At 35.8% G+C, this 13,752-nt stretch overlaps 1 protein-coding gene across 2 annotated transcripts in view; it reads right to left on the reverse strand.

The window, feature by feature from the left end:
• Positions 1-13,752, reverse strand: part of PCMT1 (protein-L-isoaspartate (D-aspartate) O-methyltransferase) — a 46,442-nt gene that overhangs the window by 15,732 nt on the left and 16,958 nt on the right. For both annotated transcript variants that reach the window (XM_076002871.1, XM_012759697.3), the window contains exons 2-4: positions 12,343-12,447; positions 10,839-10,870; positions 140-244 (exon numbers count right to left, since the gene is read on the reverse strand). In XM_076002871.1, the coding sequence (XP_075858986.1) occupies positions 140-244; positions 10,839-10,870; positions 12,343-12,447 (242 nt within the window). The remainder of the gene's footprint in view (positions 1-139; positions 245-10,838; positions 10,871-12,342; positions 12,448-13,752) is intronic.

The raw sequence follows: 13,752 nt of genomic DNA on the forward strand, positions 1-13,752 counted from the left end.
TATCTTAATAAACAAACAAATAAACTATCTTAATAGGATAAACAAACAAAGAAAGATCAAAACCACAAGTTAAAAAAACATACAGCCAAATCATATAGTATCCTTCTGTTGGGGCCAGAATGAAAAATAAAACTCCTACCATCCGTGCAAAACATGCAGTAAGGATTCCACTTCCAGATCCTACATCGAGTGCTTTAGCTCCTTCGTGCAGCTGATCAGATAGGAGTTCCAGTGCATATGCATGCTGCCAAAAGAAAACAAAGGAAATACTCATTTAAGACTCTAAAGTATATACACCATGGTATATAAATACAGTTGCTAATTTTCTACCAATTTTTCTACTATTGTCATCTACCAAAACAACAAAAACATATATACTTATGTCAACACAGGAGTTACACAAGAAAATTCTGTTTGATTAGAATTCTTACAATTAAATCAAGTGTTTCAGTAATTTTAGATCTCCACTGTGTAAATTTTTTAAATTTAACTAATTCAAAGTAAAAAGATAGAATAATTTACAGTGAAATGTCCCTACCCCACTCCCATTCCCAAATATCCGGTTTCACTCCCTAAAGGTAATCCAGTTTCTTGTGATCCTTTCTTCCATTCTTTGCATATGCAAGTAAACATATATGCATTTTTCCATTTATTATATTTTGAAAGACATATCAACACTTAACCAGCTTGTTCATTCTTTTTTGTGGCTAAGGAGTATATTCTTGTATGGATGTGTTATAATAACAAATACCACTAATGGGAGATATTTAAGTTAGCACCAATCTTCTATTTAAAAAAAAAAAAAGAGATGAAATAAATTTATAAGGTACATCTGTAGAGTAATAATGTAAAAATCTGTATAAAAATCTTATAAAGTACATCTAGATGATAAACTCTTAGAAGTAGAATTCAAGGATCCAAAGGATATATATTTTTATGCTTACAGTATATATAAATTATAAATAAAATCATATTGGTTATGCTTTGGACCAAACCAAGAACTAAAACCTTTCTTATCTCATCTTCTTTTAAATTTACATCTCAGTGCTTTTCCAAAACATGAGGTTGGAACTAATAAATTTTATCTCAAAAGCTGTCCGTCCTTAAATGTTTGGTGTTTTCATTATTAAAAATCATCAGATCCAGTAGAACATTTACTACCGGATCTTGATTGATAAAAATACATATCCATTCATCTACAGTGATAAGTATATAATTCTATACATATATTAATATACATGGAGAATAGGGGAAACTGTTCCCAATATTAATAAATACAGAAAAAATGATCAACTTAGAAAATTATCTTTGTGTAATCATCTCATTAATAATTAAGGCAAAAAATCATAAATGGAAACCAAAACTAGTAGATTAACATTTGATGAATAAACAAGATATTTACATAAACTCAAAGTGTTCACCCAAGATATTTATTTATTTATTCATTTAATTTTTTGAGACAGTCTCACTCTGTTGCCTGGGCTAGAGCGCCGTGGCGTCAGCCTAGCTTACAGCAACCTCAAACTCCTGATTTCAAGCAATCTTACTGCCTCAGACTCCCGAGTAGCTGGGACTACAGGTATGTGCCACCATGCCCAGCTAATATTTTCTACATATTTTTAGTTGTCCAGATAATTTCTTTCTATTTTTTTTAGTAGAGACAGGGTCTCACTCTTGCTCAGGCTGGTCTCTAACTCCTGAACTTAAATGATCCACTCACCTCAGCATCCCAGACCAGAATACTTATTAATCACAAAAAGTAAAATAATAACTGTAGTACAATGGAGTTCAGAAAAAAGTTTTTCAGTGGAAAAATCTGGTTGACATCACCTTAATCAGATGATCACAGTTAACATCACAATTATGGGACACACTGATCTCAAATGCCTCTGATAAGATAGATGACTTCTGGGATATTCCAGGCAAAATGTATAACTCGTATTGAATAATGAGAAACATCAAACAAAACCAAATTGAGGACATTATATAAAATAACTGGCCTGTATTCATAAAAATTTTCAAGGCCATAAAAGAAAAGAATGAATAACTGTTCCTCAGTGTTTCCTTAAAGAAAACAAAAAAGACATGATAATCATATGAAACTCGTGATATGTATTTTTTTCTATAAAGAACATCAGAACAATTGATGAAACCTAAATAGGTCTATAAATTGACTGTCACATCAATATTAATTTCCAGACTTTGATAACTATACTGTGGTTATATAAGAGAAAGTCCTTATTTTTAAAGGTAAAGAACATTATGCCTGCAATTTACTCTCAAAGAGCTCAGAAAAAAGGAAATAAATACACACATACAAACACACACACACACACACACACACACACACACACACACACGGAGGAGGGCAGGGAGAAGGGAGAGAAAGAATAAATGATAAAGTGAATGTGGTAAACTAACATCTGGGGCACATGGGTAAAGGTATACAGGAATTTTACAACATTTCTGTAAGTTTGAAATTATTTCAAAATGAAAAACGTTTTTTTATCATCAGAAATAGGCAATGTCAAAAAGAAGGGTAGAAGGGTAATTCCCTATTCTGCAAAACTAATAATCTAGATGATAAAAACCAGCACAATGGTTACCTTGGGGATAGGGACTAATTAAGAAAGAGCACAGGAAATTTCTCAGGTGCTAAAAAATGTCCCGTATCTTGATCTGGGCAGTGGTTATACATATGTATGCACGTAAAAATTCATCAAGCTATACACTTAATGTGTATACTCTGTGTGTATATAATAATAAAAAAAACTTTAAAGACTTTTTATTCCAGTCACTAAAGTGACATTATGTAACCCCTGATGAGATGCAACAGGAAGGACCATTAAGAAGTGTTCTTGGCCAGCGCGGTGGCTCACGCCTGTAATGCTAGCATTCTGGGAGGCTGAGGCAGGTGGATTGCTCAAGGTCAGGAGTTCGAAACCAGTCTGAGCAAGAGCGAGACCCCATCTCTACTAAAGAAAATAGAAAGAAATTAATTGGCCAACTAAAAATATATAGAAAAAATTAGCCTGGCATGGTGGCGCATGCCTGTAGTCCCAGCTACTCGGGAGGCTGAGGCAGAAGGATTCCTTGAGCACAGGAGTTTGAGGTGGCTGTGAGCTAGGCTGATACCACGGCACTCTAGCCCGGGCAACAGAGGGAGACTCTGTCTCAAAAAAATAAATAAATAAAAAATGAAAAATAAAAAGAAGTATTCTTGAAAAGAATTCTAAAAAAATATTTTAAAGGAACAAATAACAAGGAAACAATTAACCAAATTTAGAATATGGGAAATTCAATATGACAAATGAACTGGTTTTGTCAATAAATAAATATGATATAAAAGAAGGAAAGGGTCTACTAAAATTAAAGAGACTAAAGACTTAAACAAGACTAAAAAGATACAATGTATGGACCTTGTTTGGATACTGATTTAAGCAAATTTACTATAAAAAAATTTTAAACAAAGTTTGAACATGGACTAGACATAAGATAACATTAAGGAACACTGTTAGGTATAATAATGGCAATTCTTAGTTGCAATGAAACAATTAAAAAAATGGCATTGCAGTTGTGTGTGTGTGTGTGTGTGTGTGTGTGTGTGTGTGTTTGAGATAGAGTCTCACTCTGTTGCCCGGGCTAGAGTGCTGTGGTGTCAGCCTAGCTCACAGCAACCTCAATCTCCTGGGCTCAAGCAATCCTCCTGTCTCAGCCTCCCAAGTAGCTGGGACTACAGGCATGCACCACCATGCCCGGCTATGCAGTTGTGTTTTTTAAAGTCATTGAGATTTATACTTCAATATCTAGGGGTGAAATAATATGTTTGGAATTTGCTTTAAAACACTCTGCCAAGGCCAGGCATGGTGGCTAATGCCTGTAATCCTAGCACTCTGGGAGGCCGAGGCGAGAGGATCGCTCAATGTCAGGAGTTCAAAACAAGCCTGAGCAAGAATGAGACCCCGTCTCTACTATAAATAGAAAGAAATTAATTGGCCAACTAATATATACAGAAAAAATGAGCCAGGCATGGTGGCACATGCCTGTAGTCCCAGCTACTCAGGAGGCTGAGGCAGCAGGATTGCCTGAGCCCAGGAGTTTGAGGTTGCTATGAGCTAGGCTGATGCCACAGCACTCACTCTAGCCTAAGCAACAAAGCGAGACTCTTGTCTCAAAATAAATAAATAAATAAAAATAAACATAAAATAAAATACTCTGCCAAGAGAGAAAAACTTATATAAAACAAGACTAACAAACTATTGGTAATTATTAAAGTTGAATGATCGTTACATGAAGGTTCATTATGCTATTTGTATGTATGGTGTTGGAACTCTTCCACAATTTTCCATAAGAAAAAGTTAAAAAAAAAAAGTTAAGATGATCTTTTCTCACAACCAACATATGGAGAAAAGGCCTTTAATAGATGCAGTCTCACATAAATCCAAGAGTTTTCAGACTTTCAAAGTAGAAAGTCTTTAAGGTTCCACAGAACCCTTTTAGGAATAACACACAAATGTGTGTTAAATGGTTGTTTTTTCCCAATCTATTCAAAGTTCATGTACTGCATTTGCCAATCTAGAATATTCTCCCCTCAGTTTTCCTCCTCCACCCACCGTGTCACTGTTTTTCAGAACACTGACTCACTTATCCCCATATCCTAAATGCTTCTACTTCCAGTTATCCCCACACATAATGCCCCACATCCTCAATGTTTCTACTTCCTCAGAGTTAGATTCAGATCCAGACTTCTAGCAAGAACACATACAGATCTTCCTGTGCAGCCCACCAACTGCCTTGCCTCAGGAAGCCATGTGATATTGGGCCATCTTACTACTGGACATGCCAACCTCCACCACTCAGTAAATGTGGTGCTCACTCTATTTTCAAGGAATATTTTTCTTTTTATAATTAAAAAGTGGTATATGGAATAATAATTTGAGAATACATGAATATTTTTGTTTCCCAACAATCTTCCTCCTAATGGTTTTAGATTTAGAGATGATCTTTGCCTAATTATTACACTGATGATTACAAAATAGAGATTTTTTAAAATTCTTTTTTTTTTTTTTGAGACAGAATCTCGCTCTGTCACCCTGAGTTTAGTGCAGTGGCATCATTCATAGCTCACTGTAATCTCCAACTCCTAGGCTCAAGTGATCCTCTTGCCTCAGCATCCTGAGTAGTTGGGACTATAAGCATGTGCCACGATGCCTGGCTAATTTTTCTATTGTCTTGCTTTTTTTGTTTTTTTAAAATCTCCATGGATGCACAGATTTTTGTTTTTCAATTCACTGTGTTATAATCTGTTATCTTCATTATTTTTTTTTATTCTCAAATTTGGCTTTTGGGAGCCTCTTTAAACCTGCTCGTATGTCCTTTGACATTATCCCATTAGCTTTTGAGTACTTCCTCACTTTCTGGCTATCAGTCACTTCTCCAAGGAATGCTAGTCTCTTTTAGTGAGCAATGATACTTAAGATCTAAAATCTGGATGCTAGGCGTGTTCACTGCTACCAGCATGCCATTTTAACAGGCTGCTTTTAATCTTTTGACTAATGCAAACATCACATTTCTCTTCATAGCTCTGGAAAATATTCTAAGGTTATAGTTACTTACAAGCTTGTGATTTAAAGCCTCATTAGATGCAGATGTCATTTCTTTTTGCTTCCTCACTTTCTGCTTCTATTTTAATATTGCAAAGATCTATGCGAGACATCCTCAAACTACAGCCCGCGGGCCACATGCGTGTGTTTTTGCCCGTTTGTTTTTTTACTTCAAAATAAGATATGTGTAGTGTGCATAGGAATTTGTTCATAGTTTTTTTTTAAACTATAGTCTGGCCTTCTAACGGTCTGAGGGACAGTGAACTGGCCCCCTGTTTAAAAAGTTTGAGGACCCCTGATTTATGCAGTAATTCATGCAAGATCACAACTGCTTGTCCATATAATATTAATACAATTAATAATATTTTATCCTACTTACATCCTGGTTCAGCAAGCATCAAAGGACACTGTGTGCTTACTGTTTGTAAATGTGTATACGCAGACATTCATATAAATGTACACACATAGACATGTTTTACTTATTAAAAGTCATACGTTATTCAGAAAATGTAAGACATTAAAAATGCATCCTTTTTGGAAGAAAATTCTGACACAAGCTATGACATGGATGAACTTTAAGCACATTATGCTAAGAGAAATAAGCCAGTCACAGAAAAACACTGTATCATTCCACTTATATGAGGTACCTACAGTAGTCAAATTCACGGAAACAGAAAATGGAACAGTAGTCATCAGTGGCTAGAGGAAAGGAAGAATGGGAAAACAGGAAGTTGCTATTGAATGGGTATAGAATTTTGGTTTTATGATGAAGCACTCTGAAGACTAGTTGTCTAACAATGTGAATATACTTAACACTACTAAACTGTATACTTTTAAAATGGTTAAGATGATAAATTTTATGTTATGTGTATTTTTAACACAATTTAAAAAATTTAATGTATTTAAATAAAATGCCTTTTCAACATTAAAAAGACAAAAAATCCAATTAAGAAAAGGGTGCTTGCATAAACATCTATCCAAGTAAGATACACAAATGGCCAATAAGCCATGAAAAGATGATCAACATCATTATTAGGGAAATGGAAATCAAAACTATAATGAGATATCACTTTAGAGAAACTAGGATAGATGAAAACATGTTGACATTTTGGGCTGGATGATTAAGAAAAAAGAAAGAAGGCCGGGCGCTGTGGCTCACGCCTGTAATCCTAGCTCTTGGGAGGCCGAGGCGGGCGGATTGCTCAAGGTCAGGAGTTCAAAACCAGCCTGAGCAAGAGTGAGACCCCGTCTCTACTATAAATAGAAAGAAATTAATTGGCCAATTGATATATATATAAAAAAAAAAAATTAGCCGGGCATGGTGGCGCATGCCTGTAGTCCCAGCTACTTGGGAGGCTGAGGCAGAAGGATCACTCGAGCCCAGGAGTTTGAGGTTGCTGTGAGCTAGGCTGACGCCACGGCACTCACTCTAGCCTGGGCAACAAAGCGAGACTCTGTCTCAAAAAAAAAAAAAAAAAAAAGAAAAAAGAAAGAAAGAAACTAGGATGGACAAAAACAAAAAAACCCACAAAACCCCAAGCAGGGCTGGGCTTGGTGGCTCATGCCTGTAATCCCAGCACTTTGAGAGGACAAGGCAGGAGGATTACTTGAGGCCAGGAGTTTCAGACTAGCCTGAGCAACATATCGAGAACTCATGTCTACAAAAAATTAAAAAATGAGCCAGGGGTGGTAGCAGACGTCTGTAGTCCTAGCTTCTCAGTAGGCTGAGGTAGGAGGATTGCTTGAGCTCAGGAGGTCAAGGTTGCAATGAGCTATGATTATGCCACTGTACTCCCGCCTGGGCAACAGAGCAAGATCCTGTCTCAAAAACAAAAATGAAAAACCAAACAGACAATAACACATGTTAACAAGGAAGCAGGAGGCCGGGTGCGGTGGCTCACGCCTGTAGTCCTAGCTCTCTGGGAGGCCGAGGCGGGCGGATTGCTCAAGGTCAGGAGTTCGAAACCAGCCTGAGCAAGAGCGAGACCCCATCTCTACTATAAATAGAAAGAAATTAATTGGCCAACTAATATATATAGAAAAAAAAAAATTAGCTGGGCATGGTGGCGCATGCCTGTAGTCCCAGCTATTCGGGAGGCTTGAGGCAGGAGGATTGCTTGAGCCCAGGAGTTTGAGGTTGCTGTGAGCTAGGCTGATGCCATAGCACTCACTCTAGCCTAGGCAACAAAGCGAGACTCTGTCTCAAAAAAAAACAAAACAAAAAAAAAAACAAGGAAGCAGGGAAACTGGAACCCTCATACATTGCTGGTGAGATTGTAAAATGGTGCAGCTACTTTAGATCCTCAAAATGTTAAACATAGAGTTATCATATGACCCAGTAATACATATACCTAGGTATGTCAAGAGAAACGAAAACATAGGACCACACAAAAACTTGTATATGAATGTTCAGAGTAGTATTATTTAGCCAAAAGTAGAAGCAATTCAAATGTCCATCAACAGTTAAACAAAATGTGCTATATCCATATGCTGGAATATTATTTAGCCATAAAAAGGAATGAAGTACTAAGTTACACTACAACACTGATAAATCTTGAAAACATCACACTAAATTCAAAAAGCCAGTCACAAAAGGCCACGTATTATATGATTCTATTTACACAAAATGTCCAGAATAGGCAAATCGATAGAAACAAAAGGTAGATTAGTAGTTGCCAGGACCTGGGCAGAATGGGATGGAAAATGGTAATGGATACAGGGCTTTATTCTGCAGTGATGAAAATGTTCTGAAATTAGTGATGATGTTGGCACAACTCTGAATAGACTAAAAAATCACAGAAGTGTACACTTCAAAAGGATTAACTCTATGGTATTTGAATAAAGCTGGGTTTTACTGTTGCTAAAAAATACATCCTTTCCCAAGGAGTTACTGCCACATTTTGTTTGGCAGTGAACAGGACACCCAGAACCAAACTTCGTGGGGAAAAAAACCCCACACTATTTCCCTTAATACCTGAAAACATAAACTTCCAGTCAATTTCCCAAATATGCTGCATACTAGTTTTCTAAAATAACCTTTAGGGTTAGGTGAATGCTTCTATAAATCTTTCATTTTAAGTAGTAGTTCAAATTATTTGGGGTATCTTAAGAGTAAAACTTTTCTTTTTAATCACTAATTTCTTTGAATAGGTAATGCATAAAAAAGCCATTCCTATTCTAAGGTTTAAAAAAAAAAGAAGAAAGAAATTACTAAAGAATCAAGACTATACAGTGAAAAGCAGATCTCATTTCCACTCCTGTGCCCTGAATTATATCACTCCCTACCTTAGCAAAAATTTTTAGTTTTCATTTCTATAGAAAAAAATGTATCTATTTATGTGTATATACTTGATTTTAGTATATTACAAAATGTTCTAAATATCCTTCTGTACTTGATTTTCATACTTAATGTTTCTTGAAAACTTTGCCAGATTTGTACTTGCAGAGCTTACTCATTTAACAGCTTCACAATATTCCACAATATGCACATACAGACAATCCTTGACTTACAAAGGCTCAACTTACAATTTTTTGACTTCACAATGGTGCAGAAATGATTTCAGTAGAAACTGTACTTCAACTACCCATACAACCACTCTGTTTTTCACTTCCAGTATAGTATTCAATAAATTACATGAGATATTCAACACTTTATTATAAAATAGGCTTTGTATTAGATAATTTTGCCCAACTGTAGGCTAATGTAAGTGTTCTGAGCACATTTAAGGTAGGCTAGGCTATTTGGTAGGTTAAGTGTACTAAATGTATTTTTGACTTACATTATTTTCAAGTTGATGGCTTTATCAGGATGCAACCCCATTATAAGTCAAGGAGCATCTGTATTATAATTTATTAGCCATCTACCATAGTGGACCATTAGTGGTTATAGCTACTTTTTTGTGATTATAAACAATATATCAATGAATAACTTTAGTTAACTCATTTTGTATTCTTGTAACTATACTATGGAATAAATATCTTAAAATAAAATTGCAGAGGCTAAGTTATATTTATTTTACATTTCAATAGATACTGTCAAATGGCCTTCCAAAAATACTCAATTTACTCTCCCACCAAAAAAAGTACATGACTGCCAGCTTCCCATTTCTAAGATAAAGTATCAAACTTTTTAATCTCTGACAATCTCATAATGGTACTACACTGTAGTGCTAATTTGAAATTTACTAAATTTAAGTGAAGATGATGATGACATCATTTCATTTGTTTAAATGTCAACAAATCTGTATTTTTTTTTCCGATGAACTATCAATCTTGTCCTTTATCTACTTTCTTTTGGGTTTGTTGGTCTTTTAACTATTAACTTACAAGATTTACACATACAGATGTATATGTATATATGTATATAAATTGAAATTTGACTTTTGCTATCATATGTATTACAATATTTCCCTCAATTTTCTTCTTTAATTTTTGCTCATAACATTTTTTCTCTGCAGAAATCCTAAATTTTTATGTTGCAAATGCATCAGGTTTTTAAAATGGATTCTGTGTTTTCTGTCATGTTTTAAAAAGCCACTTCTATTCAATTTTTATAAATGTCTCCTAGTCTTCTTCTGATTATCAATTCACTATAAATACATATATAGAATTTATCAGTATCACGTTTAAATAAGAGCTTCTCCAACCCCCAATACTTGCAGAGAATCAGAAAAGCTATTGTTCTTTCCAGCAAAATCCAACAGAGTACTCATTCAAATACTGACATTTAAAACCCAAGAAAATTCTCAACAGATTAAAAGTGCTAAATCACTTAAAATAGGTCCTTCTGAAGGACCTGTGCAGCTTCATGGCTGCCATACTTAATTATTCTCTACTAAATTTTCCAAATAAAATGTGAAATAATATTCAACTTGAGATTTCTATAACATGTCCAGTATACTATTTAAAATATTCTCTCCTTTCATTAACTTATCACTAAACAATCTTTTATGTAGAATTTTTATATGTCATAGACCCTAATGACAACCACCATGATTAAACACTTTAATCTGACAGTTTCTACCAAAAAGAGCTCTTTCTACAGACCATGTATTCAGACTAACATATTCAAAAAAGGAAAACAATAAGATATTTATTACCAATTTATATATAATTCATAGATGATAAAATTGATATAACTGAAAATTTTAAACTTTCTTTAAACCTTTTATACTGAAGAAAATGATCCTGGAGAGAAAAATGTGATTCATCTGTAACCAAATGAAATTAACTTACCATGTGTGGAGCACTGATTGTTGCTTGGAAACCTGCAAAACAAGAAGAGAACTACTAATGCATTCAGCTATAAAAATATATTAAATATTTCCTATGGTTCCTTTACTAACATCCATACATTATTTATTTATTTATTTTTGAGACAGAGTCTCACTTTGTTGCCCAGGTTAGAGTGAGTGCCGTGGCATCAGCCTCGCTGGGCTTAAGCAATCCTATTGCCTCAGCCTCCCAAGTAGCTGGGACTACAGGCATGCGCCACCATGCCCAGCTAATTTTTTCTATATATATTAGTTGGCCAATTAATTTCTTTCTATTTATTGTAGAGATGGGGGTCTCGCTCTTGCTCAGGCTGGTTTTGAACTCCTGATCTTGAGCAATACGCCTGCCTCGGCCTCCCAGAGAGCTAGGATTATAGGCGTGAGCCACCGTGCCTGGCCCACACATTATTTTTCACAGTAATTTTCTTTAGTTTTATGATCTCAGGAAAATAAAACTTTTATTTGTTAGAGTACTGACACACAGCAGCTAAAATCAGAAAATACAATCATGCCCAAGACTAATGTGTCCCATTAATCCTACAAATTTCTTCTCCTGTATAGTAGCTAAGAACAGAAGAATTTCAGTAAATTGATACATTTTTTTTATTTGCTTTTTCTTCAGATTTATAAGCTTCCATATATTAGGAGGTGTGCGGAATTAAACTGCTTCATATTTCTAGCAACTTTAAAAAAAACAAGACAACTAACAAAGTAGCATAAGAGACTGATAAACTACTTCTTTATTTTATCATATTTTCTTGGTTTTTAGTTTTTAGTTTCTTTTTTTTCCAGTGTTGCTTTCTCAAAACTTATTTACCTGGCTTCTTTTTGCTTCTGAAGCAATTTTCACTGAGCGGTGGTAGCAGGTGCCTTCGGGGTTCAGAAGCTCCCCAGGATCTTCTCTGCTGTCTGTTAACAGTGCTTCAAAAGAAGATAAGCATGGCAGCTGGCCGACAGAATCCTGAGGCCCTTCTAAGCCTCAAAGGCGCCCACTGCCAAGGCTCAGCAGTTCAGCAAAACCTGCTTCAGGAGAAGGAGTTAAATACGGGACTTTCTAAAAACAAACACAAGCCAAAAAATCAGAGCAACTGAAGCAGAGAAGTCAGTAATAATATAAGCCCACTTACTTCTTTTAAATATTAATTTAAAAATTAATGTTAACGTAAAAAGCAATCTAACACGAAAACTCAGCACTCAGCTAAAACAGCAATTTTTCATTAAAAGTTCTGGTTTTCATGTTTTAAAATATTTTTAATTCTTTATACATATTATTTATTGTTTGAGAAAACAGAAAAAGATATATCTTTTTATTAAAATGAGTATGTTTGGGATTATGAAACTTACTTAGTCATAAAATTCAAATTAATAAGGTTATAGTAAATATCTATGTCCCAGGCTTTTTCTACTTACAAAATTCATAAAATAAGTGAGGAAAAATGTGACATTTTCAGAAATCTAAAGCTTACCTATAGATTGTGGAGAATCCATATAAGGATTACATTTTGCATAGTGGGAGCGGTCTGTGGCCAGCATCACTTCAAATACTTTATCTGTCTTGATGATTCCATTTTCTGAAATGGATGAGGCAAATACTTTCAGCGAGAGTGACACGATCAGATGTATATTAAAATAATTACCCTGGGCCGGGCGCTGTGGCTCACGCCTGTAATCCTAGCTCTTGGGAGGCCGAGGCGGGCGGATTGCTCAAGGTCAGGAGTTCAAAACCAGCCTGAGCAAGAGCGAGACCCCGTCTCTACTATAAATAGAAAGAAATTAATTGGCCAACTGATATATATATAAAAAAAAAAATTAGCCGGGCATGGTGGCGCATGCCTGTAGTCCCAGCTACCTGGGAGGCTGAGGCAGAAGGATCACTCGAGCCCAGGAGTTTGAGGTTGCTGTGAGCTAGGCTGACGCCACGGCACTCACTCTAGCCTGGGCAACAAAGCGAGACTCTGTCTCAAAAAAAAAAAAAAAAAAAGAAAAAAAAAAAAAAAAAATAATTACCCTGGTTGTACCGGGTTTCCCCGAAAATAAGACCTACCCATAAAATAAGCCCTAGCAGGATTTCTAAGCATTTGCACAATATAAGCCCTACCCCGTAAATAAAACCTAGTGATGGGCGTGGCTACGCAGCACATCTGCACAACTCATGCATTTCGTCGTGGAAGGGTAAAGAAGACAAGCAGCCCTTCTCATCTGCCCCAGGAGAGCTCTACTGCTCCACATGAGAGATTGGGGCCAATGGTTCTAAAGGAAATAGAGTTGCAAGAAATTCAGGATGGAATTTGGGGTTTGGAGAGTTATGATGATGTTCTAGAAGAAGACAACTTAACTATATTTGAATAAATGTAGATTGCTGTACCGTACTTAAAAAAAAATAACACGTCCCCTGAAAATAAGCCCTAGGGTGTCTTCTTGAGGAAAAATAAATATAAGACTCTGTCTTATTTTCAGGGAAACACGGTACTATAGAGACTGGGACTGGAAGGCAGCATGACCAGAAGTTGTTGAAATGGCCCAGATAATGGCAACCTGGTCTTAAATGGTGACTGAGAGAAAGGACAGAGAAAAGTAGAAAGATTTGAATTATATTTAGTAGGTAATGTATACCAAACTGGATTTGGGTCGGGAGTGGGGGTAATGGTTGAGATGCTGATACCATTCACTGATTTGAGAAATTCTGAAGAAGGATCAGAGTTAAAGAGGAAAAGAATAATCATACAAGTGGAGATACTCAAAAGTCAGTTGGACACATGGATCTGGGGCTCAGGAAAGAGATCGATGATAAAGATATAGGCTGGGCATGGTGGCTCATGCATGTAATCCTAGCACTCTAGGAGGCCCAGGCGGGTGCATTGCTCAAGGTCAGGAGT

This window comes from Microcebus murinus, chromosome 5, assembly GCF_040939455.1.
Source record: "Microcebus murinus isolate Inina chromosome 5, M.murinus_Inina_mat1.0, whole genome shotgun sequence".
In the NCBI taxonomy this organism is placed as follows: Eukaryota; Metazoa; Chordata; class Mammalia; order Primates; family Cheirogaleidae; genus Microcebus; species Microcebus murinus.